The 26,886-nt window shown below is 36.3% G+C and overlaps 1 protein-coding gene across 9 annotated transcripts in view; it reads left to right on the forward strand.

Annotated features, from left to right (window-relative positions):
- Positions 1 to 26,886, forward strand: part of LOC130682144 (lysine-specific demethylase 6A-like) — a 238,338-nt gene that overhangs the window by 146,050 nt on the left and 65,402 nt on the right. For 7 of the 9 annotated variants that reach the window (XM_057496292.1, XM_057496293.1, XM_057496296.1 and 4 more), the window contains 3 exons: positions 13,079 to 13,193; positions 14,973 to 15,160; positions 17,351 to 17,492. In XM_057496292.1, coding sequence (XP_057352275.1) covers positions 13,079 to 13,193; positions 14,973 to 15,160; positions 17,351 to 17,492 — 445 coding nt within the window. Of the gene's footprint in view, positions 1 to 13,078; positions 13,194 to 14,972; positions 15,161 to 17,350; positions 17,504 to 26,886 lie in introns of those variants that run through there. The other 2 variants (XR_008995425.1, XM_057496299.1) reach the window with 2 other exon arrangements.

The following is a 26,886-nucleotide window of genomic DNA, read 5'->3' on the forward strand; positions in this document are numbered from 1 at the left end:
GGTAGGTAGATGCAAGATAAAGGTAGAAAACATAGTTTAGTGCTGTAAGAGGGCAAATGTAGATGATCAGGTGTGTGCCTATAGACTAAGTATTAATCCAAGCTAGACAAGGGCAACATAACACCCACGGATGCAGAAGATTTCTCTCAGAACGGGGGGGTGAGGTTCTAAGCCTCGCCTCTGTTGATCCCCAATTTCTCACCTGATGGCCCCTCTGCTACTGTGCCTGTCTTAGGTTGTTCCTCCCTTGAGGAATCTTACCCGTCTCTGGCTAACCAGTCATCTTCCGGGGCCATACAGGGAAATGTTAAGTTGGTAAGTGAGAAAGAAGCAATATTGTTTGAAAAGGTTCGCTTTTTACTTTTTTGCAGATTTATGCCCTATGGCTTTCATGCCCATCATTGGTCTTGAGGTATCTTTACCACTTGGAAGAATTACAATACTTGGTAATTTTTGATATGAGGTACGAATTCTACTAAAGGGTTGTAATTAGGAAGGAAGAAGAAAAGCTGTAGAAGTAGCAGGCAGAAAAAAACATGGGAAGATTGATTATTTCTTTGACATATCTTCTTGTAGAGTAACATCAGCATGTATAGGTTTTAAACTACTAATTATTATTGTGTACACACATTAACATAATAGGAATACAGCTACATAACAAAGGAGACCTACAATTACCAGTCATATCCAGTGAAACCAAGAAAACCAGTTAGGCACCCTAGGCATTTGTGAAAATTTATTAATGATATGATGGATATTATCTAACTGAATTTCAATAGTTTGAGAAAAATCAGACAAATTAAAACAACACATTCCTGGGAACTGTTCACATCCCATATGTTCTTTGAACAGTAGGTAGTCTACAGTAGCACGATTTTGGAGCACTACAACTTGCACTTCTTCTAATTCTTGGTTGAGTTTTGACAGTATAGATCCAGTCAAATTTGTTGTTTTACTGTATGCACAGGCCAGCTTAGATATCTCCTTCTTCATTCCAATGGCAAGTCCAGAAACCAGTGGGATGAATGCAGCTACAACTGCAACAGCACCAGGATCTTTGTTGAAGTTTTTTGATGATCATCTTCTGGAATGACTCGTCCAGAGAATGTTGATGTTGGAAGTTCTTCTTCATATTGTATCTTAATTCGTTTTCTGAGTACCCAAGTTAGGCTTTGATCCTCTGTATAAACCCAAACAATCCCTTTGCCCACACTTTGATATGACCTTTATATCATTGTGAAGAACCTATTGGAGATAACCACACAGGAACTGCTTTTTGTTTTTTTTAAGAGAAGGGAATATTATCAGAAAAATGTACTTCCATAGCTGATCATCTGACACCCTTTAAAAGATCAAAATCCAGGATATGTAAAGCATGCATTAATCACTGATTTGCAATTAGTTTTATCCTATCAGGGAGTAATCCCCCTTTTCTTTCGGTTATCATTAATCTGCAATTACATGAAGAATATTATGTTCAGTAGGCTCTCCCCTATACCAAGTCCCTTCCACAAACACCATTACAGTCACTATCCATCAGCATAGCAAAATGTTGTAGAATCACTACTTGTCTTCTCTGTGTTGCACAGCCCTCCCCTTTCTCCCACCCCCCACATTATGCATGCTAATCATAATACCCCCTTCTCCACCCCCTCCATCCCTCCCTACCCGTCCATCCTCCCTAGTCCCTTTCCCTTTGGTACCTGTCAGTCCATTCTTGGGTTCTGTGATTCTGCTGCTGTTTTGTTCCTTCAGTTTTTCCTTTGTTCTTATACTCGACAGATGAGTGAAATCATTTGGTACTTGTCTTTCTCCACCTGGCTTATTTTACTGAGCATAATACCCTCTAGCTCCATCCATGTTACTGCAAATGGCAGCATTTGTTTTCTCCTTATGGCTGAGTGATATTCCATAGTGTACATGTACCACATCTTCCTTATCCATTCGTCTACTGATGGACACTTAGTTTGCTTCCGATTCTTGGCTATTGTAAATAGTGCTGTGATAAACATAGGGGTGCACCTGTCTTTTTCAAACTGGAGTCAATTCCTAGAAGTGGAATTCCTGAGTCAAATGGTAAGTCTATTTAGAGCATTTTGAGGAACCTCCATACTGCTTTCCACAATGGTTGAACTTAATTACATTCCCACCAGCAGTGTAGGAGGGTTCCCCTTTCTCCACAGCCTCGCCAACATTTGTTGTTGTTTGTCTTTTGGATGGTAGCCATCCTTACTGGTGTGAGGTGATATCGTGGTTTTAATTTGCTTTTCTCTGATGACAAGCGAAGTGGAGCATCTTTTCATGTGTCTGTTGGCCATCTGCATTTATTTTTTAGAGAACTGTCTATTCAGCTCCTCTGCCCATTTTTTAATTGGATTATTTGCTTTTCTTTTGTTGAGGTGTGTGAGCTCTTTATATATTTTGGATGTCAAGCCTTTTTCAGATCTGTCATTTATGAATATATTCTCCCATACTGTAGGGTACCTTTTTGTTCTATTGATGGTGTCTTTTTCTGTACAGAAGCTTTTCAGCTTAATATAGTCCCACTTGTTCAATTTTGCTTTTGTTTCCCTTGCCTGGGGAGGTATGTTCAAGAAGAGGTCACTCATGTTTATGTCTAAGAGGTTTTTGCCTATGTTTTTCTATAAGAATTTTATGGTTTCATGACTTACACTCAGGTCTTTGAACCATTTGGAGTTTACTTTTTTGTATGGGGTTTCATTCTCCTACATGTAGCTGTCCAGTTTTGCCAGCACCATCTGTTGAAGAGACGGTCATTTCCCCACTGTATGTCCATGACTCTTTTATCAAATATTAATTGACCATATATGTTTGGGTTAATGTCTGGGGTCTCTAATCTGTTCTTGTGCCAGTACCAAATTGTCTTGAATACAATGGCTTTGTAGTAGAGCTTGAAGTTGGGGAGTGAGATCCCCCCCCCACTTTATTCTTCCTTCTCATGATTGCTTTGTCTCTTTGGCATCTTTTGTGTTTCCATATGAATTTTTGAATTGTTTGTTCCAGTTTGTTGAAGAATGTTGCTGGTAATTTGATAGGGATTGCAACAAATCTGTATATTGTTTTGGGCATGATGGCCATTTTGACGAATTTATTCTTCCTAACCAAGAGCATGGGATGAGTTTCCATTTCTTAATGTCCCGTTTAATTTCTCTTAAGAGTGTCTTGTAGTTTTCAGAGTATAGGTCTTTCATTTCCTTGGTTAGGTTTATTCCTAGGTATTTTTTTCATTTTGATCAATTGTGAATGGAATTGTTTTCCTGATTTCTCTTTCTATTTGTTCATTGTTAGTGTATTGGAAAGCCAGAGATTTCTCTGTGTTAATCTTGTATCCTCCAATTCCGATATTAGTTTTAGTAGTTTTGCAGTGGGGTCTTCAGGGTTTTTATCTACAATATCATGTCATCTGCAAATAGTGACAGTTTAACTTCTTCTTTACCAATCTGGATTCCTTGTATTTCTTTGTTTTGTCTGATTGCCGTGGCTAGGACCTCCAGTACTATGTTAAATAACAGTGGGGAGAGTGAGCATCCCTGTCTAGTTCCCGATCTCAGAGGAAATGCTTTCAGCTTCTCGCTGTTCAATATAATGTTGGCTGTGGGTTTATCATAGATGGCCTTTATTATGTTGAGGTACTTGCCCTCTCTGCCCATTTTGTAAAGAGTTTTTACCATGAATATATGTTGAATTTCATCAAATGCTTTTTTAGTATCTATGGATATGATCATGTGTTTTTTTTTCCCTTTTTTTTTATGTGGTCAATGATGTTGGATTTTCGAATGTTGTACCAAGGATGGCCATTTTGACAGTATTAGTTCTTCCTAATGAAGAGATTCCATTTGTTAATGTCTTTTTTAATTTCTCATAAGAGTGTCTCATAGTTTTCTAGTTACGGGTCTTTCACTTCGTTGATTAGTTTTATTCCTATATATTTTATTCTTTTTTAATGCAATCGTGATTTGAATTGTTTTCCTGATTTCTCTTTCTGCCTGTTCATCATTATTGTATAGGAAAACAACTCTTTTTTGTGTATTAATTTTGTATCCTGCAACTTTGCTGAATTCAGATATTAGTTCTAGAAGTTTTGTAGTGGTGTCTTTTGTTTTTCTACATACAGTATAATATCATGCGCAAACAGTGACTGTTTGACTTCTTCTTTACCAATGTGAATGCCATGTATTTTCATTATTTTGACTGATTGCCTTGGCTAGGACCTCCAGTCCTATGTTGAATAACTGATGAGATTGGGCATCTCTATCTTTTTTCTGATGTGAGAGGAAAGTCTTTCAGATTGTTGCTGTTAAATATGATGTTGGCTGTGGGTTTGTCTTACATGGCCTTCATTATTTTAAGGACCTGCCCTCTGTACCCATGTTGTTGAGATTTTCTCATGAATGGATGTTGAATTCTGTCGAATGCTTTTTAAGCATCTGTGGAAATGATCATGTCGTTTTTGTCCTTTTTGTTTATGTGGTGCATGATGTTGATGGATTTTCGAATGTTGTACCATCCTTGCATCCCTGGGATGAATCCCACTTGGTCATGGTGTATGATCCTTTTGATTTATATTTGAATTCGGTTTGCTAATATTTTGTTGAATATTTTTGCCTATATTCATTAGTGATATTGGTCTGTAATTTTCTTTTTTGGTGAGGTGTTTGCCGAATTTGGTTTTACCGTGATGCTGGCTTCATAGAATGAGTTTTGAAGTATTCCCTCCTCTTCTCTTATTTGAAAAATTTTCAGGCTAATAAGTATTATATGTTCAGTGTATGTCTGATGAAATTCTGCGGTGAAGCCATCTAGCCTTGTGGTTTAGTTCTTATGTACGTTTTTGATTACTGATTAAGTTTCGTTGCTGGTAATTGGTCTGTTTAGATTTTTTTGTTTCTTCTTTTGTCAGTCTTGGAAGGTTGTATTTTTCTAGGAAGTTGTCCATTTTTTTCACTGTTTTACTGCTTTATTTACCATACAGAATTTTGTGGTGTTTTATAATAATTTTGTGTTTTTCTGTATGGTCCTTCGTGAGTTTTGCTCTCTCATTTCTGATTCTGTTTATGTATGTAGATTCTCTTTTTCTCTTAGTAAATCTGTCTAGGGACTGATGTATTTTGTTTATTTTCTGAATGAATCAGCTGTTGGTTTCATTGATTCTTTCTATTCTTTTATTCTTCTCTGTTGTATTAATTTCTTCTCTGATTTTTATTATGTTCCTCCTTTTCCTGACTTTTGGAGTCATTTGTTCTTCTTTTCCCAATCTCAATAATCGTTACTTCAGAGTATTAATTTTGGATTGTTCTTCGTTCTTTAAATAGGCCTGGATTGCTGTGTACTTTCATCTTACAACTGCATTTGCTACATGCTGCAGAAATTGGGGCTTTGTGGTCTTGTCATTTGTCTCCATATATTGATTGATCTCTATTTTAATTTGTTCCTTGATCCACTGATTATTTCCCAGCATGTTGTTAAGTGTCCATGTGTTTGTGAGCCTTTTTGTTTTCTTTGTGCAATTTATTTCTAGTTTTATACCTTTTGGGTCTGAGAGGTTGCTTGGTAGAATTTCAATCTTTTTAAATTTACTGAGGCTCTTTTTGTGGTCTAGTATGTGGTCTATTCTGGAGAATGTTCCATGTGCACTTGAGGTGAATGTGTATCCTGCTGCTTTAGGATGTAGAGTTTTGTAGATATTTATTAGGTCCATCTGTTCTAGTGTGTTGTTCAGTGTCACAGCCTCTTGTCCTTACTTATTTTCTGTCTGGTGGATCTATTCTTTGAATTGAGTACTGTGTTGAAGTCTCCTAAAATGAATGCATTGCATTCTATTTCCTCCTTTAATTCTGTTAGTATTTGTTTCACATATGTTGGTGCTCCTATGTTGGGTGCATATATATTTATAATGGTTATATCCTCCTGAACCGACCCTTTTATCATTATAATATGTCCTTCTTTATCTCTTATTACTTCCTTTGTTTTGAAGTCTATTTTGTCTGATACTAGTACTGCAGCACCTGCTTTTTTCTCCCTATTGTTTGTGTGAAATATGTTTTTCCATCCCTTGACTTTTAGTATGTGTATGTCTTTTGGTTTGAGGTGAGTCTCTTTTAAGCAGCATATAGATCTGACTTGCTTTTTTATGCATTATATTATGCTGTGTCTTTTGATTAGTGCCTTCAGTCCATTTACATTTAGGGTGATTATTGAACAATGTGTACTTATTTCCATTGTAGTCTTTAGACCCGTGGTTACCAAAGGTTCAAGGTTAGTTTCTTTCCTATCTAACTGTCTGACTTAACTCTCTTTTTGAGCTAGTATAAACACGGTCTGATGATTCTTTATTTCTCTCCCTTCTTATTCCTCCTCCTCCATTCTTTGTATGTTAGTTGTTTTATTCTGTGCTCTTTTGTGTTTCCTTTGACTCCTTATGTGATTAGTTGATTTTATTTTTTACCTTTGCTTAGTGTTTGTTTGGTCTGCTTTCTTTGCTGTGATTTCATTTTCTCTGGTGACATCTATTTAGCCTTAGGAGTACCCCATCTAGAGCAGTCCCTCTAATATACCCTGTAGAGGTGGTTTGTGGGAGGCAAATTCCCTCAACTTTTGCTTGTCTGGGAATTGTTTAATCCCTCCTTCTTTTTTAAATGATAATCATGCTGGATACAGTACCCTTTGTTCAAGGCCCTTCTGTTTCATTGCATTAAATATATCATGCCATTCTCTTCTGGCCTGTAAGTTTTCTGTTGAGATGTCTGATTATAGCCTGATGGATATTCCTTTGTGGGTGATCTTTTTTCTCTCTTCAGCTCCCTTTAATACTCTGTCCTTGACCTTGATCTTTGCCATTTTAATTAATATGTGTGTTGGTGTTGTCCTTGGGTCCCTTGTGTTGGCACATCTGTGGTCTTCCATGTTCTGAGAGACTATTTCCTCCCCCATTTGGGGAAGTTTTTAGGAAGTATTTCTTCAAATATGCACTCTATCTCTTTTTCTCCTTCTTCTTCTTCTCGTACCCTTATAATGCAGATATTGGTCCTTTTGGGTTAGTCACACTGTTCTCAATATTCTTTCATTCCTTTAGATCCTTTTATCTCTCTCTCCCTCCACTTCTCTGTCTTCCTGTTCTCTGATTTCTATTCCATTAGTGGCCTCTTGCACCTCATCCAGTCTGCTCTTAAGTCCTTTGATAAATTGTTTTATTTCTGTATTCTACCTCACATCTTTATCCGTTAGCTTTGCATATTTCTCTGCAGCTCCATCTGCATGGTTATACCTCTCATTTTGAATACTTTTTCTGGAAAACTGGTTATATACATTTTTCCAGGACCTCTCTCGGGGGTTGTCTGAGTCATTCTGTACTGGACCAAGTTTTTCTGCCATTTCATTGTGATAGAGGTAGCTGTAGGGAGATAGTTCATTTTTTAGCTGGAAATGCAAAGTCCCTTCCTGTTTGCATGTCTTCCTGCCCTCTGCTGTCTGTATCAGTTACCTGCACACTGGGAGCAGCCCTTGTGTCATCCCAGACCCCTATGGGGAAAGCAGTCACGATTGGTTTCCTCTCCTGCTTGAACAGTGCCCCTTCATGCTCTGTCACAGCCAGCTGCATGCTATAAGTGACCGGGTCTCACCTGTGCGGTGCACTCTGGGAGGAGTCTCTGAGTGGCTGCTTTGGGCCTGGCTGCTTCCAGGCTGCTGTACCTGGTCTGCATGGGAGGTGGAATGAATGACAGGCTGCTTATCATCAGGGGCTTCAGGGCTGCATTGCCTCCCTGGGGCCTGGAGTGTGTGGAGTTCCCTGGATTCCCAGGTTCTAGGATGAGTGTGCCTGGATGATTCCACCCAGATGTGAGGCACTGTCCCTTTTAGACTTTCAAAAAGCATTCACTTTTCTGTTCTTTGGGATCCAGCTGCAGGGACCCACTCACGGGTTTTACTTTTCTGTTTCCGTAATATCCAGCACACTGTGCAATGTGTGTCTGCGCTCCCCATGCAGATTACTAGGGCCGGTTATTTAGCAGTCCTGTGCTTCCAACCCCTCCCCAGTCTGACTCCTCTCCTCACGCTTATCGCTCAGTCCCACCAGGCTGTGTCTTCGCCTTCGTTTGAAGTTGCATTCTCGGTGATGTAGATGTAGCCTGGCTGTTGTATTGTATCCTCTCGTCTGTCTGTTAGGTGTACTTTTATTTGTTATATTTTCAAAAATATGTGTGTTTTTGGGAGGAGATTTCCACTGCCCTACTCATAACAACATCTTCCCAAAATTCTTTGTATTTTATTCTTTATGATGCAATTGTGAATGGAATTGTTTTCCTGATTACTCCTTTTTTAAAATCATCATTAGTGTACATAAATGCAACAGATTTCTGTACATTAATTTTGTATCTTATAACTTTTCTGAATTCAGATATTAGATATAGTAATTTTTAGTGGATTCTTTAGTGATTTTTATGTACAGTATCATGTTATCTGCAAAGAGGGACAGTTTAACCTCTTTTTATATATCTGGATGCCTTTTATTTCTTTCTGTTGTCTTGATTGCCAAAGTAAGGACCTCCAGAACTATGTCAAGAAAAGTGGGGTGAGTGGGCATCCCTGTCTTCTTTGTGATCTTAAAGGGAAAAACTATTGGCTTCTTGCTGTGAAGCATAATGTTGACTGGGTTTGCATTTATGGCGTTCATGATGTTGAGGTATTTGCCCTCTAAACCCATTTTGTTGAGAGTTTTTGTCATAAATGGATGTTGAATTTTATTGAATGCTTTTATTCAGCATCTGTGGGGAGGATCATGTGGTTTTTGTCCTTTTTGTTTATGTGGTGGATGATGTTGATCGATTGTTGAATGTTGTATCCTTGCGTCCCTGGAATAAATCCTCCTTTATCATGGTGGTTGACCTTTTTGAATTATTTTAAAATTCGGTGTGCTAATATTTTGTTGAGTATTTTTGCAACTATATTCATAAGGGTTATGGACTGTAATTTTTTTTGTGTGTGGTGTCTTTGCCTGGTTTTGGTATTAAAGTGATGCTGGCCTTGTAGAATGAGTATGTGAGTACTGCCTCCTCTTCTACTTTGTGAAAACTTTCTGGTGGATGGGTATTAGTTCTTCACTAAATGTTTAATGAAATTCAGCAGTGAAACTGTCAGTTCCAGGCATTTCATTCTTAGGTGGTTTTTTGGTTACCAGTTCAGTTTCGTTGCTGGTAATTAGTCTGCTCATATTTTCTGTTCCTTCCTGTGTCAGCATTGGAATGTGGTATTTTTCTAGAACGTTTTCCATTTATTCTAACTTATGCAGTTTGTTAGTATATAATTATTCCTAGTATTCTCTCATAATTCTTTGTATTTCTGTGATGTCCATATTGATTTTTTCCTTTCTCACTTCTCATTCTGTTTGTGTGTTTAGACTCTTTTTTTCTTGTTACATCTGGCTTGGGGTTTGTCTATTTTATTGAAGAACCAGCTCCTGCTTTCATCAATTCTTTCTGTTGCTTTATTCTTCTCGATTTTACTTACTTCTGCCCTGATCTTTATTATGTCCCTGCTTCCACTGACTTTGGGCCTCATTTGTTTTTCTGTATCTAGTTTTATAAATTGTGAGTTTAGACTGTTCATTTGGAATTGTTCTTCCTTGAGGTAGGCCTATATTAGAATATACATCCCTCTTAGCATGACCTTCGCTGCATCCCATAGGCTTTGCAGTGTTGAGTAATTGTTGTCATTTGTCTCCATATATTGCTTGATCTGTTTTTATTTGATCATTGATCCATTGATTATTTAGGAACATGTTATTAAACCTCCATCTGTTTGTGGGCTTTTTCATCTTCTTTGTATAATTTATTTCTAGTTTTATACCTTTGTGGTATGAGAGGTTGGTTGGTACAATTTCAATCTTTTTGAAAATACTGAGGTTCTTTTTGTGTCCTAGTATGTGATCTCTTCTTGACAGTGTTCCATGTGCACTTGAGAAGAATGTGTTATCATGTTTCTTTTGGATGGAGTGTTCTGTAGATGTCCTTTAAATCCATCTGTTCTAATATGTTGTTCACTGCCTCTGTCTCCTTCCCTATTTTCTCTCTGGTGGATCTATCCTTTGTAGTGAGTGGTGTGTTGATGTCTCCTAAAATTGCATTCTATTTCCTCCTTTAATTCTGTTCGTATGTGTTTCACATATGCATTTGATCCTGCTTTTGCTGCACAGATATTTATTTATAATGGTTATTTCTTGATGGACTGACCCTTTTTTCATCAAGTAATGTCCTTCTTTGTCTCATATTACTTTCTTTGTTTTGAAGTCTATTTTGTCTTTTGCAAGTACTGCAATTCCTTCTTTTTTCTCCTATTAGTTGCTTAAAAAATCATTTTCCATTCCTTCACTTTTACTTTGTGTGTGTCTTTCGGTTTGAAGTGAGTCTCTTGCAGGCAGTATATAGACAGGTCTTGCTTTTTTATCCTCTTAGTGACTTTGTCTTTTGATTGGTGAATTCAGACTATTTACATTTAGGGTGATTTTTGATAGGTATGTACTTATTACCATTGCAGGCTGTAGATTTGTGGTTATCAAAGTTTCAAGGGTAATTTCCTTAGTATTAGTATCAGTCTAATTTAATTCACTTAGTATGCTATTACAAACACAACTTAAAGGTTCTTATTTCTTTTTCCTCCTTTTTATTCTTCCTCCATTCTTTATAAATTAGGTATCATATTCTGTACTCTTTGTCTATCCATTGATTGGCTTTGGCGGTAGTTGATGTGATTTGGCATCAGCTTATTAATTAATTGTGTTTTTTTGTGGTTGTATTTCCCCTGGTGTCAGCTGTTTAGCTTTAGGAATACTTACTTCCATTTACAGCAGTCCCTCCAAAATGCATTGTAGACCTGGTTTCTGGGAGTTAAATTCTTTCAGCTTTTGCCTATCTGGAAATTATTTAATTCTTCCTCCAAATTAAATGATAACCTTGCTTGGTTGTGAGTATTGTTGGTTTGAGGCCCTGCTGAATCACTGCATTAAATATATCATGCCACTCCCTTCTGGCCTGTGAGATTTCTGTTGAGAAGTCTGATGTTAGCCTGATGGCTTGTCCTTTCTATATGATCTTTTCTCTCTGTCCAGTTGCTTTTAAAAGTCTGTCCTTATTGTTGATCTTTGCTACTTTATTTATTATATGTCTTGGTGTTGTCTTCCTTGGATCCCTTGTTTTGGGAGATCTGTGCATCTCCATGGCCTGAGTGACTATCTCCTTTCCCAGTTTGGGGAAGTTTTCTGCTATTACCTCCTCATTGAGACTTTCTATCCCTTTTTCTCTTCTTCTTCAGTACCTCTAGAATGTGACTGTTCTTCAGGTTGGATTGGTTACACAGTTCTCTCAATATTCTTCCATTCTTAGAGATTCTTTTTTCTCTGTGTGTCTCAGATTCTTTGTATTCTTCTTCTCTAATTTGTATTTCATTTATCCTCCCTTCTACTAGATCTATTCTGCTTTTAAATCTCTCCATTGTATGTTTCATTTCTGATATGGAATTTCTTAGTGATTGAATGTCCTAAATACATTCCTGAGTTCTTGAATATTTTTCTGTATCTCCATGAGCATGTTAATGAATTTTATTTTGAGCTCACTGTCAGGAAGATTGATGAGTTTAGTTTCATTTGGGCTTTTTTTGGGTGTTTTTGAGATTTTGGTCTGAATCAGGTTCCTTTGACATTTCTTATTTGTATGTGGCACCCTCTAGTGCCAGAACCTCTAGTCTCTGGAGCTTCTCAGCCTCTGGAGTGATGTCATGGGTGGCAGGGGTGGGGTGTTGGTGCTCTGTGGGGAGGAAAGAGCTGTTACCTGTTTGCCAGCTGCAGTGCCTGTCTGCAATGTCAGAACCATTTGGCCAGCACACAGGTGTAAGCCTCTGTGCTTCTGCAGCTGCCATAACCAGGCTTCCCTCTGGCTGACCTGATGTCAGGGCAGGGACTGCTGGTTTTTGAGCCAGTGCTGGCAGGCCAGGAGGAAGGTGCAGCCGGCTGTGTATCTCACTGGGGAGTCTCTGAGCTAAGTAGCCCGCCAGGGGGATATAGTGCCTGAACCTCCTGAAAGTTCCCAACCTGCTAGGCAAAGCATGCCCAATGTCCACCTATCCATTCTCCCTCGCAGCAAGCTCCATGCAAACCCTGCCCCTTCAGCAACCCTCTCACTGCTAAGATGCGTCTCAGAGTGCCTGTTTTTCCTCTGTCCCACAGCAGATCTATGTGAATCCCTGTCCTCCACAAATGGCTAAAATCTCAGTCTCCTCAAGTACCTCCTGTCTTAGCTTCCGAACCCCACTAATATGCAGAGCTCCATGCAATGTAGGTTTGTCTCCCAAAGCAGATCTCCAGGACTGGTTGTTCTGCAGTCCTGGGCTTCCACCCAATTCTCCCTCTATTTCTCCTCCTCCTACCACTGAGCTGGGGATGGCAAAGGGGTAGGGTTCTACTGGATCAAGGTTTTGGTATGTTACTCCATTTCATCAGATGTGCTCTGTTCTCCAGAGGTATACAGTCTGGTGTAGTCTTCTTTCATATTGCTCTTTCAGAATTAGTCATATTAACTATATTTTCTTAACATGTGGTTTTTGGAGTAGTTCTGTCTCACCTCTCATGCCGCCATCTTGAATTCATTTCCAAGCTTCCTTCCTTTCTTAAGTAAATCTGTCATGGTGTCTCAGAATCTCTAATTTTAAAGCTCCCTAGTAGGGAATATCATCCACCTACCTGTGGTGAGAGTATTCATAAACATTTGCAATATGTTCCATCATCAAATTAGTATGTTTACAGGGGCTGTGTGTTTCTAAGTGACCACTTACCTTTCAAAAACTGTATCTCTTTATCTATTTAATTTTCTGATAATTGTGAGAATTGGGAAATATTTTATAACTGAAGAAGTGGTAACAAAAATTACAGCTAATATTTATTGCTTATCCTGTGCTTTGTCTCATCGATCAGCATTTATTTTTATTCTCCCAATCCTTGAAATAATCTTGTGAGGTGTTTCCAGTTGAATTTCAAGTATAAAAATGACTTTCTTCCCTTTTTACTTTTCAGGTCATCAAGAAAATAACAACTTCTGTTCTGTTAACATAAATATTGGTCCAGGTGATTGTGAGTGGTTTGTTGTTCCTGAAGATTATTGGGGTGTTCTGAATGACTTCTGTGAAAAGTAAGTTTCTAGGTTTTGTTTTAAAGTAATTGTGAGAAAAATTAATTTTTTAAATGACATAGTATGTTCAGCTTCTAGTTACCATTTAGCATAAATTTCTTGAATGATTTTATTTGAAATGTTTTTTATTATCTGGAATACAAAATGAAGATACTATTAAACTAGTTAGCGCACTACTAACAGGTATGAATTCAGAGGATAGGAAGTGTATTTTGTTAGTTTTTTAATTGATGCATGAAGCCACGTTTACTTGATAAAAAGTTATTTAAAAGAAAATTAGACTTATAACTAAAGTCTAAAATGGCAAGAATGGTAAAATTAAGCAAGTTTATACCTTGTTAATTAAGCTCTGTACCTTTGTAAATCACTCTAAAATCGTTTATATCTGCGGCAAGGAAACACCTATTTTCAGAGTTAGTAATGATAATGGTGTGGTGTAATGTAAATAGCCATTACTTACTACAATGCATGCTTAAAAATGCATGAAATTCTTACCTATAATTCACATATGAGATTATTTTAAAATCAATACACATATTTCATATACTGATTTCTACTTTAACATATTGGAGATTCTTTAGTGAGTATGTTTTATTAAGAAAAAGTATAGTGGTTTAAAAAAAGCACACAACTATAAAGTTTTATTTACTGGCTAGAGATCACTTTTTGTCCATTTTATGTATAAGTTCTCTCAGGATAAGTAAGGTTACCTGTTCAAAAGTTTTAAGTGTACCAGAAAAATAAAGGAACCCACTTTTACCTGAATTTTTATGTACCAGTGAAATGGCAGTTTTCATTCAGGGGAGAGAGAATTGTCACTTGTGAAATATCCATTGTGCTACAGAAAGTATTTCTTTTAAGTTATTGTAGTAATTCTTACATGTACTGTGTCTTGACTCTTATTATTCTGAGTAGCAACGAAAAAATATGATAAAGGATGCCTTTGAGTTGTCTGTATGGAACCTTCTGCTCCTTCTTTTTCTTCCTAAGATGGAAAAAAATATGGGACAACTCAGAATCACCCTTTATTGCATTTTTTAAGGGAAATAAAGCAAATGCTTTTCTTAGAGTAATTCTCCCAGAATTTTTTTCCTTAGAATATTAAATAATTGCAACACTTAAGGAATCTTACTAAATTCTTTATAAAAAATCGTATTAATGTAATAACATTAAGATACTTAATATTGTAGTGGACAGTAATTAAACAATAGAATTTAAAATTAAAGCATAATCATTTAAGGTTTTGCTCTGGGTTGCCAGTGGGGGTGTCCCAGGATAGGAAGCTTCTCTCCGATTCTGGAAGAAAATATAAGAAATTTTCATCCATTGCTGAATTGGGAAAACATCTTTGATCCTATATCTGCCAGAGTGATTCCTTTTAACAAGTTGTTTTTTTATATAGTCCCCACTCTCAATTTTCTTTTTATAAGGATTATGAGATGTTCTCCAGAAATGACAGTTTTGAGTGAATAAATAAATCAGAATACTCCTTTTGAAGGAAAATTTTTAATCTGTGTAAGTGTAGTTTGAAATTTGAACATTTGTACTTGTGAAAAATAAGTTTAAACATTTAGTACAGATCCTGAATAAATCTCCTATCACCTGTTAGCTTTTTTCAGAATTACCCCTTTCATTTTAAAGCCATCAGTTTTGAAAGATTCAGATCTTATTGCATTAGTTTTACTGAATTATACAGAGTATCTTTTAATCTTTTTGAAATTGTTTCCCCATCTTTTATTAGATATTAAAAGAATTCCGTACTACATTTTTTTTTTCCAGGAATAATTTGAATTTCCTAATGAGTTCTTGGTGGCCCAACCTTGAAGATCTTTATGAAGCAAATGTTCCCGTATATAGGTTTATTCAGAGACCAGGAGATTTGGTCTGGATAAATGCAGGCACTGTGCATTGGGTTCAGGCTATTGGCTGGTGCAACAATATCGCTTGGAACGTTGGTCCCCTAACAGGTACTTTTTAAAAATTGAGGTACATAAAGTAAAATGCAAAAATTTTACTGTGTAATTCAGTCATTTCTCACATGTGAATATAGTCACATAACCATCACGCCTAACAAGATAACATACATTCTAATTTTTCCCCTTTTAACATGTTTCATTCATTTCCCAACCTCCACCCGACCAGTCTGTTCTCTGTGTCTGTGAGTCTATTTCTGGTTTGTTTCTTCTGTAGATCCCACATAAAAGTGAATTCAATTGTTATTTGTCTTTTGCTGTCTGATTTATTTCACTTAGTATAGTACCATGAGGCCCATCAATGTTGTAATAAATGGCAAGATTTCATTCTTTTCTGTGGTTGAGTAATAATCCATTGTATGTACCACTTCTTATTTATTTATTTTCAACAGGTGTTGATTTTTTAAATTTATTTTTTATAAGTATCATTGGTATACACCCATATTGTTTCAGTTTTACAACACAGTGACTCAACAGTTACCCATATTAAATCCTCACTTCCACAGGCAGTTACAGTCGGTCGACATAGAAAGATGTTACAGAATCATTGGCCATATTCTCCATTCTGTAGTACCATCACTGTGACCAACTGATACTACCACTGAAAAATTTTTTGTGCACCTTCTCCTGGGACTCCTGAATCGAATGTTCACATATTTTTGTTGTCCCAGTAGTCCCTTAACCTAGTCTCATTTCTTCTTTTTGTTTCTAGTGTTCAGCTTAAATACTTTCTTACTGTCTCTTCCAAATCTGATCTCATCTGAATCCTCTAATCTTCTATTGCATTTTCCATTCCCTTTATTATACTTTTCATTTCTGATTGGTGCTTTTTTGCATTTCCATCTCTTTTTCAAGTCCTCCAAAAGTTCCTGCAGTGTTCTCTTAAGCACAATGAGCATATTTATAACCATTACTTTGAACTCTGTTGGGTAAACAGCTTAACTCATGTTGTTCATTTTTCTGAAATTTGTCTTCTTTGTTTCAAGCATATTCCTCTATTTTGTTTGACTTTTCTCTGTTTGTATGAATGAAGTGAAAGTGCTTTCACTCACTCTTGAAGGTGTGGCCTAGTATAGGAATGTCCTCTGAGTAGTCTTAAGTTTGCTGGCTTTGGCTGGCCATCTAGGGCTCTTTGAGTGTGGACCGGGGTTCTCTTCTTATGGGGCTACAGGGAAATGCCCAGGTGCTCTGCTGGCAGGGTTTCCCCAGGTGAACAGAGTCCGTATAGTGGTGCTATATAGTAGTGGTACTAGGGACAGAAAAAGAATGGGCTGGATGAATCTGAGCGGACCTGCACTAGCACTATTTTAGTTCCACCTTACTAATAATTTTCTTAAATAATACATTAACAGATTTTACATTTTAAAGGATGCTGTCTCATAGGTATTGCTTTTTTATTAGATATTAACTCAGTGAAGTTTGGAAGATTGTATCTCCTAGGAAAAATCTTAATTGTTAATACAGAGAGTAAATTCAAGTAAAGAAATAGGTATCCAAAAACAGATACTTTGGCAAATACCAGATGTGTCCTTTTATAGACAGAGAGTATATACTTTTGATATTTTCAGGTATTATGTGTTTTTATAAAAGAAGGCTTTTATGGGGGAAAACTAAGCAGAATAGTTTTTCTTTCAAATTTTTATTCATCTGGTATGTCACATGAGAAGCCTTAAGTATGGCAAATTCTCCTTAATGTATGTAAGATGAATAATCTGTTCTTTGAAGACAAAAAGGCATGAGTGAGTCCTTGGCTCTACTTTTGTTAAATTAATGACTTTGGGGGAAAGGTTTTGAATCTCTCCAGACCATGAAAATTATGACATCAGTAAAGGTTTGAAAGGATGAAAGGAGATAAGGTATAAGAAGAGTCTAGCATAACACACCTAGCCTTTTGTTAAGTTCTCTTTAAGTGAGAAGTTTTTTTAAAGTTGAATTTTCCTAAGACATACTGTTTTTAGGATTTCAGAATTCATGTTAAAGTTATCTGAAAGGTGGTAATGCTTTTGTTATATCAGGTTGCTATTTTATAAACCTATTTATAAAATATTCTATTTATAAAAAATTTTTATATTTATAAAAAATTTCTTTTTTATATTTATATTTATAAATATATTTATATTTATAAATAAATTCTTTATAAAAATTCTTTTTTTTTTTATAAAAAAATTCTTTTTCTCCCTCTAGCCTGGCAATATAAATTAGCAGTGGAACGGTACGAGTGGAACAAATTGCAAAGTGTGAAGTCAGTAGTACCCATGGTTCATCTTACCTGGAATATGGCACGAAATATCAAAGTCTCAGATCCCAAGCTTTTTGAAATGATTAAGTAAGTGGAGTGCTTTCCAAAATTGTTGTAGTGGTGCATCTTTAGAGAGGAGGGCAGGAAAGGATGATACAGATATTGTTCACTGAAAATTTTTTTCCCAGAGAACTACATAAGTTCACACCATTACAAAATGGTCTGAAGTTTTTGACTTCACTTTTAAATTCACATGTTAAAAGTATTTTCTTCCTTTCTGAACAATCAGACTATGGCTATTATGATACAGAGAGTAATAAATGTAAATATGATTCTGAATGGGTAAATTCATGTGTTTGTGCTTTCTCTTGCCCTGTGACCAAAGTGACTTCCCAGGATATCTTTAGTTTTAATATTGCAAGTCTACCTGCACCAATAGGAAGTAAGGATGATATAAATTTCCCATAAAAAATTAGCATCTAAAATACTGATTTAACTAAAAGTAAAATGTTCTTTGTAATTAAGTCAATCCTTTAGGTTCTTGAATCACTTACTACAAATTTTATTAATAATATGAATACAATATATACATATACATATATATTCTGGTAACTTCTCATTTATTAGCCTTGTTTCTGTTAAATTTTTTTATTAAGTGTAGTTAGAGTACAGTTTTTTATACAGTGCCACCTAGCAGTGTTTCTGCAGATTGTGATTTACTTGTTTTTCCTGCTCCTTACCCTCTTCTCTTACCAGTGAAAAGTAATTCTGGTCAAATATTGGGAAATTATACACTAAACATTTAAGCTACTGTGCTTTCTTGTTGTTGCTTTTGGGGGGTGCAAGTCATTGTTCTTGCTAAGTCCTTTCAGGGCCTGTGTATGTTCATGTACTTTTTCAATGGGAGAGGAAGATTTAGTGTCCCAAACTTATTAGGCCAGTATTTTTAAAAACAATACTAGCTTATGATAAACAGCTTCAAGTTCTATATTCAAAATTTTGTTTTAACAAATACAACCAAGTAACAATTGTGAGACCAAAGTAACGGTTCTAGGCACTATTTAATTGAGTGACTCCCTCTATTTTTGATACATGTTTGAAATATAAAATTAGTAAGGTTTGAAAGAGCATTTAGTGAAAACTTGTACATAATGTAGCAATTTCTATTTAAAATCCACAGTTTGTGGTCATTTGGGAACTTGTTCATGATGCTAATTATCTCAACTCAAAATGTTGAAGAAAGCATTACGATAATCCAAAATGTACTGTTTGTTCCTAATGCCTAAATTTTTTTAGGATTTATGCAAAATAAATCACATTCAACAAGTGTTGAACATGCCAAACACTGTTCTTGACAGTGGGGGTATATTCTGTAAGACATAACACAAAATCTATGCCTTTGTGTAGTTTAAATGCTAGTGGAACTAGAAACAAATTCCCAAGAAGATCAATGTTACTGTTAGAGTAATATGAGTAAAATAAAATAGGGTGCTATTTGGGTTTTTGTTAGAGGATCAGAGAATGCTGCTTTTGCCAAAGTAGTTCTGAAAGCATGATTTCTGTGCTTGGACCTATATAATGAAAGAAGACAACTGTAAGGGAAGCTAGAAATAGAACATTTCAGGCTTTGAAAATAAGTGAAAAATTTAAATGAGAACACCTTTGGTGTATTTGTGGGAGAGAAAAGTCAATGGTCAATGTGACTGTTTCAGAATCAAGGAAGGGAATAATAACTTTGGTGATGAGTTCATGTATGTGACCCTGTACCACATAATAGGTGGCCTTGTAGGTAGGGGTAATTCTGAATGGTGTAGGTTACTATTAGAGGATTTAAACAAGTAAACGGATTAATTCTGGTCTATACTTTTAAACTAAGAATCGGTTTAATTTTTGGAAAGTGGATTACAGGGTGCAAGATCAGTAATACAACAAAGTAATTACAGCAATCCACACTACTTCAGTTCAGACTGTAGACATGAAAAGAGGGACCACACTACAAACTATAATGAAACTAGAGCTCAAGGGTTTATGCATTGATAAGGTAGTGTGAGATAAGGATGAAAAAGGAATCAAGAAAAAGGGATTATCATCCTGTGTTTTTCTTAACTTATTGATTAACATAAAATATGTCTCCCTTCTGTATTTTCATTCTCTCTCCTTAATGTTCCTCTAGACCCTTCCAGTTTGGCAGTGTCTTTCTCAGTATTTCACATGTGGCACATTAAGACCTGACTTTCCATTACGTGGGATGTTCCCATGCTCTATGGTGAAAGCCTAAATGCATTGTTTCTGTTGTGGCAGTGCAGTGGTACCATTAACCTTTAATATAAAAATTTAGGGGTTGTCTTCCCCTTGAATTATTGAAAACAATTTTTATCCATAATTTCCTTAAGCATTTTTTAAAAACCAAAATGAATCTTACTTATTTAACTGGAATCTGTTTCACATAGAATTTTAGTGTGTGTGAGGGGGTTGGTTTTTGAATACTGGATTACAAAATATAAAATCATTTTAAATATTGATTTCCTAATTTTAATTTCAGAATTCTCCCAACTTTAGTTTTCTGATGTTCAATTAGTACTGTTTTTTCTCATCACTTTCACCAGCTAAGAAAACTTATTTGTAATGTCTTTCATTTAATGAATATTTGAGTACTGATTGAATAGAAGGACCCTGAGCTAAGTCCTGGAGATTTTGAAATATTTTGTGCATATTCCTATCTTGTATTCTTCCAGTATGGAAAATAGGGAGAGACAGTGGTGGTGCTGGTGTATGAAAATGCATGGACTGAAGCTTGTGTATTTTTAAATGTAACAATTATGTCAATTAAATCTCAATTTTAAAATTAATGTTCAATCAAAAAAGTTACCTTATATACTTTGGATTCTATAGAAATCAGGAATGTTTGGGAGGAGCTGTTTTTGGTTAAGAAAATAGTATACATGAAGGAAACAAGAGGAAAGAATAGAATAGAAAACTATGTCACATAGGTTCTCATTGTCCAGTACTTAGTAACCTTAATGAGTTCTGTAAGTGATTATGAAAACTACCACAGTTATAACAGTTGTAGCTCAACCATCTAGTTAGAGTCTGCATTTTAAAACACCTACCTGTTCTATAGGAAAGCATTTGTTTATGATTATGACACATCAACAAGTTGACACAGTAGCAGGATCGAGAAACTGGATACAGATTTTAGGAAAAGCTGCTGAAAATGCAGGACTTCAGAGAGGCTTCAGAAAAGTAACCAACTGGGGAATATTCCACCTAGTAATTGTCATTTCCTTGAGAGAAAGGAAGCAGTGACAAATAGAACATCAGAGAATACTTCTGTTTTAAGAACAGGGAAAATAAGGAAAGAAAATGAACACAAAGGTACAGGAGAATGTATTGTTACAGACTCAGAGGATTTATTGTTTTCCCATAAGCACAGTTTAGCTGTGCAGTTATTGCATCCATGTCATTGTTTTGGTCCTTAAATCTAGTATGTGATTAAAAAGGAAGTGGTATTAATTTAATCTGTTTTGTGAGCTCTGTTGATGTTTAATAAACAGTTTTTTTCTTGAAATACTTTTCCTCTGCTTTGAGTCATTTGATGTTAGTCAGGCTTCACTCCTCCATCCACACTATTTTAAACATTAAAAAAACACAATTGTAGACTTTCTTAGAATCTGTATTTCTAAGTGTAGCACACTAATTATTTAAAAGCCTGAAACTCACATCCTTAATCAATCTTCATATCTATTTCTCTTTTGGTATACGCACTTAATTTTCTGTTATTTTTATGGGTACTCTTTACCATTTAAAACTTAATTTGAATTACAATGAAACATATCATAAGTAAAACTTATGTATTTTTTTGGTATACAAGTCATTTCCTATTTTAAAATGGTTGGAAAACAGCTAGTAGTGAGAAGTACAATGAAAAAGATATGCACAGGTGGTACTCTTTCTTACCTTTCTCCCTAATTCTTAATTATTCTGAATCTATGAAATGTGGTATCTATGTGTATATTTCATATCTTCATAGTTCATTTATGTTTAAAGTACAGAAAGCACATTAACAAAAAGAAAATGATAAAATTTATCTTTTACTTTTCCACTCATCTATGGAGGTAAAATGAGAACCTTTTATTCTTTATTTAATTCAGTGGCTGTTTATTATGAACCAACTTGGTGGCTAGGCACTCTACAGGGTGATTAAAAAGAATAATCAGTTCTAAAGTGTTAACATTTTGTCAGAAACCATTAAATTATGTGCCTTTGCATTATTGATAATCTTGATAAGAAACAATGAAGGGTGACAGAATAAGATTCTTCCAAAAAAGGACTCAAAGTTATATAGTTCCTTATCTTAAATCTGTTGTCCAGATGTATTTTCAGATTCAGATTTTTCATATTTAGAAAGTTGTATGATATTTCTTCCCCTATTTGCACTGCACTGTCTAGAACAGGATTCTGTTTTGTTTTTGTTTCTTTTTGTATCTTTAATCTACAATTACATGAGAAACATTGTTTGGGGTTGTCTTCCCCTTGAATTACTGAAAAAAATTTTTTTCTTGGTATAATTAATTATAATTACATGAGCAACATTATGTTTACTAGACACCCCCCATCACAAAGTCCTACCCACATACCCAATTACATTCTCTGTCCATCAGTGTAGTAAGATGCTATATAGTCACTACTTGTCTTCTCTATGTTGTACAGCCCTCCCTGTGCCTACCATTATAATGTTAATCATAATGCCCTCTTTCTTTTTCACCCACCCTTATCCCTCCCTTCCTACCCATCCTCCTTAGTCCCTTTCTCTCCCTCTCTTCCCGCCCATTCTCCTTAGACCCTTTCTCTTTGGTAACTGTTGGTCCATTCTTGGGTCCTGTGTTTCTGCTGCTGTTTTGCTCCTTCAGTTTTTTCTTTGTTCTTATACTCCACAGATGAGTGAAATCATTTGGTACTTGTCTTTCTCTGCCTGGCTTATTTCAGTGAACATGATACCCCCTAGCTCCATCCATGTTGTGGCAAATGGTAGGATTTGTTTTCTTCTATGACTGAATAATGTTCCATTGTGTATATGTACCACATCTTCTTTATCCATTCATCTATCGATGGACACTTAGGTTGCTTCCATTTCTTGGCTTAGAATTCTTGGGTCAAATGGTATTTCTATTTTGAGCTTTTTGGGGAACCCATACTCCTTTCCACAATGGTTGAACTAATTGACATTCCCACCAGCAGTGTAGGAAGCTTCCCATTTCTCCACAACCTTGCCAACATTTGTTATTATTTATCTTTTGGATAGTGGCAATCCTTACTGATGTGAGCTGATATCTCACTGGTGTTTTTAATTTGCATTTCTCTGATGAGTAGCGATGTGGAGCATCTTTTTATTTGTCTGTTGGCAATGTGAGTTTCTTCTTTGGAGAACTGTTTGTTCAGCTCCTCTGACCATTTTTTAATTGGATTTTTTCCTTTTTGTTTGTTGTCATGTATGAGCTCTTTATATATTTTGGTTGTCAACCCTTTATCGGATCTGTCATTTATGAATATACTCTCCCATATGATAGGATGCTTTTTAGTTGTATTGGTGGTGCCCTTTCCTGCACAGAAGCTTTTCAGCTACATATATACTTCCACTTCTTCATTATTGCTTTGTTTCCCTTGACCGGGGAGATACGTTCATGAAGAACCTGTTCATGTTTATGTCCAAGAGATTTTTGCCTATGTTTTTTTCTAAGTTTTATGGTTTCATGACTTACATTCAGGGCTTTGATCCATTTCGAATTTACTTTTGTGTATGGGGTTAGACAGTGATACAGTTTCATTCTCTTACATGTAGGTGTCCTGTTTCACCATCACTAGCTTTTGAAGAGGCTGTCATTTCCCCATTGTATATCCATGGCTCCTTTATCATACATTAATTGACCATATATATTTGGGTTAATATCTGGACTCTACTGTTCCACTGGTCTGTGGGTCTGTTCTTCTGCCAGTACCAAATTTTCTTGATTACTGTGGCTTTGTACTAGAGTTTGAAGGTTGGAAGTGAGATCCCCTTGCTTTATTCTTCCCTCTCAGGATTGCTTTGGCCATTTGGGGTCTTCTGTGGTTTCATATGAATTTAGAACTATTTGTTCCAGTTTATTGAAGAATGCTGCTGGTATTTTGATAGGGATTGCATTGAATCTGTAGATTGCTTTAGACAGGATGGCCATTTTGACTATACTAATACTTCCTGGCCAAGAGTATGGGAAAAGTTTCCATTTGTTAGTGACCTCTTTAATTTCTCTTAAGAGTGTTTTGTAGTTTTCAGGTTATCGGTCTTTCACTTCTTTGTTTAGGTTTGTTCCAGGTATTTTATTTTTCTGATGCAATTGTGAATGGAATTGTTTCCCTGATTTCTCTTTCTGCTAGCTCATTGTTAGTGTATAGGAAAGCAACATATTTCTGTGTGTTACCTTTGTTTCTTGCAACTTTGGTGAATTCAAATATTATTTCTAGTTGTTTTGGAGTGTAGTTTGAGGGTTTTTTATGTACAATATAATGTCATTTGCAAATAGTGACAGTTTGACTTCTCTATCAATCTGGACTCCTTCTATTTGTTTTGTCTGATTGCTGTGGCTAGGACCTCCTGAGCTATGTTGAATAACAGATGGAGAGTGGGCATCCCTTTATTGTTCTCGATCTTAGAGGAAAGGTTTTCAGGTCCTCTCTGTTAAGTGTGATGTCGTCTATGGTTTGTCATATGTGGCCTTTATTTTGTTGAGGTACTTCCCTCTCTACCCATTTTGTTGAGCATTTTTATCATGAATGGATGTTGAATTTTGTTGAATGCTTTTTCAGCATCTTTGGAGATGATTGTGTGCTTTTTGTCCTTCTTTTCATTAATGTGATGGATGATGATTGATTTTCGAATGTTGTATTATCCTTGGTTCCCTGAGATGCATCCCACTTGATCCTGGTGTCTGATATTCTACATGTATTTTTGAATTCAGTTTGCTAGTATTTTGTTGAGTATTTTTGCATGTACATTCATCAGAGATATATGTCTGTAGTTTTCTTTTTTGGTGGAGTCTTTAGCTGGTTTTGGTATTAGAGTGATGCTCGCTTCATAGAATGAGTTTGGGAGTATTCCCTCCTCTCTATTTTTGGTAAAACTTTAAGGAGAATGGGTATTATGTCTTGGCTATATGTCATAAAATTCGGCGGTAAATCCATCTGGCCTGGAGGTTTCATTCTTGGGAAGATATTGTGTCTGTGCTCCCAGTGCCGATGGCTGGGGCTGGGTGTTAAGCAGTCCTGGGCTCCCTGTCCCTCCTTGCTCTGACTCCTCCCCTCCTGCCGGGGAGCTGGGGTAGGTGTGTTCCTTGGGTCCTGCTCTGCGCGAGGGGGTGGGTTCTCACAGGTGTAGTTCTAGTCTTGCTGTTGTCTTGTATCTTCTGGTTTCTCTTTTAGGAATAGTTGTATTTGTTATATTTTCAAAAATATATATGATTTTGGGAGGAGATTTCTGCTGCTCTCCTCACTCTGCCATCTTCAATCAGTTGTTGAACAATTTTTTTAATTACTGCTTCAATTTCATTGCTGGTAATTGGTCTGTTTAGATTTTCTGTTCATCCTTGGTCAGTCTTGGAAGGTTGTAATTTCCTAGGAAGTTGTCCATTTCTTCTAGGTTTTCCAGTTCATTAGCAGATAGATTCTCATAGTATTTTCATATAATAATTTGTATTTCTGGGGGTCCATCGTAATTTTTCCTTTCTTATTTCTAATTCTGTTTATGTGTGTAGTTTCTCTTTTTCTCTTAAAATGTCTATCAAGAGGCTGATCTATTTTGTTTATTTTGTCAAGGAACCAGACCTTGATTTCATTGATCTTTTCTACCATTTTATTCTCAATTTTTTTCACTTCTTCTCTGATTTTTTTTTCTGGTATCATTAATCTACAATTACATGAAGAACACTGTGTTTACTAGGCTCCACCCTTCAGCAAGTCCCCCCCACATACCCCTTCACAGTCACTGTCCATCAGTGTAATAAGATGTGGTAAAATCACTACTTGTTTTCTCTGTGTTGCACATCCCTCCCCGTGCCCCACCCCACACTATACATGCTAATCGTAAGGCCCGCTTTTCCCCTGCGCTTATCCCTCCCTTCCCACCCATCCTCCCCAGTCCCTTTCCCTTTGGTAACTGTTAGTCCATTCTTTGGTTCTGTGGTTCTGCTGCTGTTTTGTTCCTTCAGTTTTCCCTTGTTCTTATACTCCACATATGAGTGAAATCATTTGGTATTTGTCTTTCTCCACTTGGCTTATTTCACTGAGCATAATACCCTCCAGCTCCGTCCATGTTGTTGCGAATGGTTGGATTTGTTTTCTTCTTATGGCTGAGTAATATTCCATTGTGTATATGTACCACATCTTCTTTATCCATTCATCTACTGATGGACACTTAGGTTGCTTCCATTTCTTGGCTATTGTAAATAATGCTGCAATAAACATAGGAGTGCATCTGTCTTTTTCAAACTGGGCTGCTGCATTCTTAGGGTAAATTCCTAGAAGTGGAATTCCTGGGTCAAGTGGTATTTCTATTTTGAGCATTTTGAGGAACCTCCATACTGCTTTCCACAATGGTTGAACTAACTTACATTCCCAACAGCAGTGTATGGAGGGTTCCCCTTTCTCCACAACCTTGCCAACATTTGTGGTTGTTTGTCTTTTCGATGATGGCAGCCATCCTTACTGGTGTGAGGTGATATCTCATTGTGTTTTTGATTTGCATTTCTGTGATGATTAGCGATATGGAGCATCTTTTCATGTGTCTGTTGGCCATCTGAATTTCTTCCTTGGAGAACTATCTATTCAGGTCCTCTGCCCATTTTTTAATTGGATTATTTGCTTTTTGTTTCTTGAGGTGCATGAGCTCTTTATATATTTTGGATGTCAAACCTTTATCAGATCTGTCATTTACAAATATATTCCCCCATACTGTAGGATACCTTTTTGTTCTATTGATGGTCTCCTTTGCTTTACAGAAGCTTTTTAGCTTGATATATTCCCACTTGTTCATTTTTGCTTTTGTTTCCCTTGCCCAGGGAGATATGTTCATGAAGAAGTCACTCATGTTTATGTCGTTGGGATTTTTACCTATGTTTTTTTCTAAGAGTTTTATGTTTTCATGACCTACATTCAGGTCTTTGATCCATTTTGAATTTACTTTTGTGTATGGGGTTAGACTGTGATCCAGTTTCATTCTCTTACATGTAGCTGTCCAGTTTTGCCAGCTCCATCTGTTGAAGAGACTGTCATTTCCCCATTGTATGTCCATGGCTCCTTTATCAAATATTAATTGACCATATATGTTTGGGTTAATGTCTGGAGTCTCTGTTCTGTTCCACTGGTCTGTGGCTCTGTTCTTGTGCCAGTACCAAACTGTCTTGATTACTGTGACTTTGTAGTAGAGCTTGAAGTTGGGGAGCGAGATCCC

The sequence above is a fragment of the Manis pentadactyla genome, chromosome Y (assembly GCF_030020395.1).
Source record: "Manis pentadactyla isolate mManPen7 chromosome Y, mManPen7.hap1, whole genome shotgun sequence".
Lineage (NCBI taxonomy): Eukaryota > Metazoa > Chordata > Mammalia > Pholidota > Manidae > Manis > Manis pentadactyla.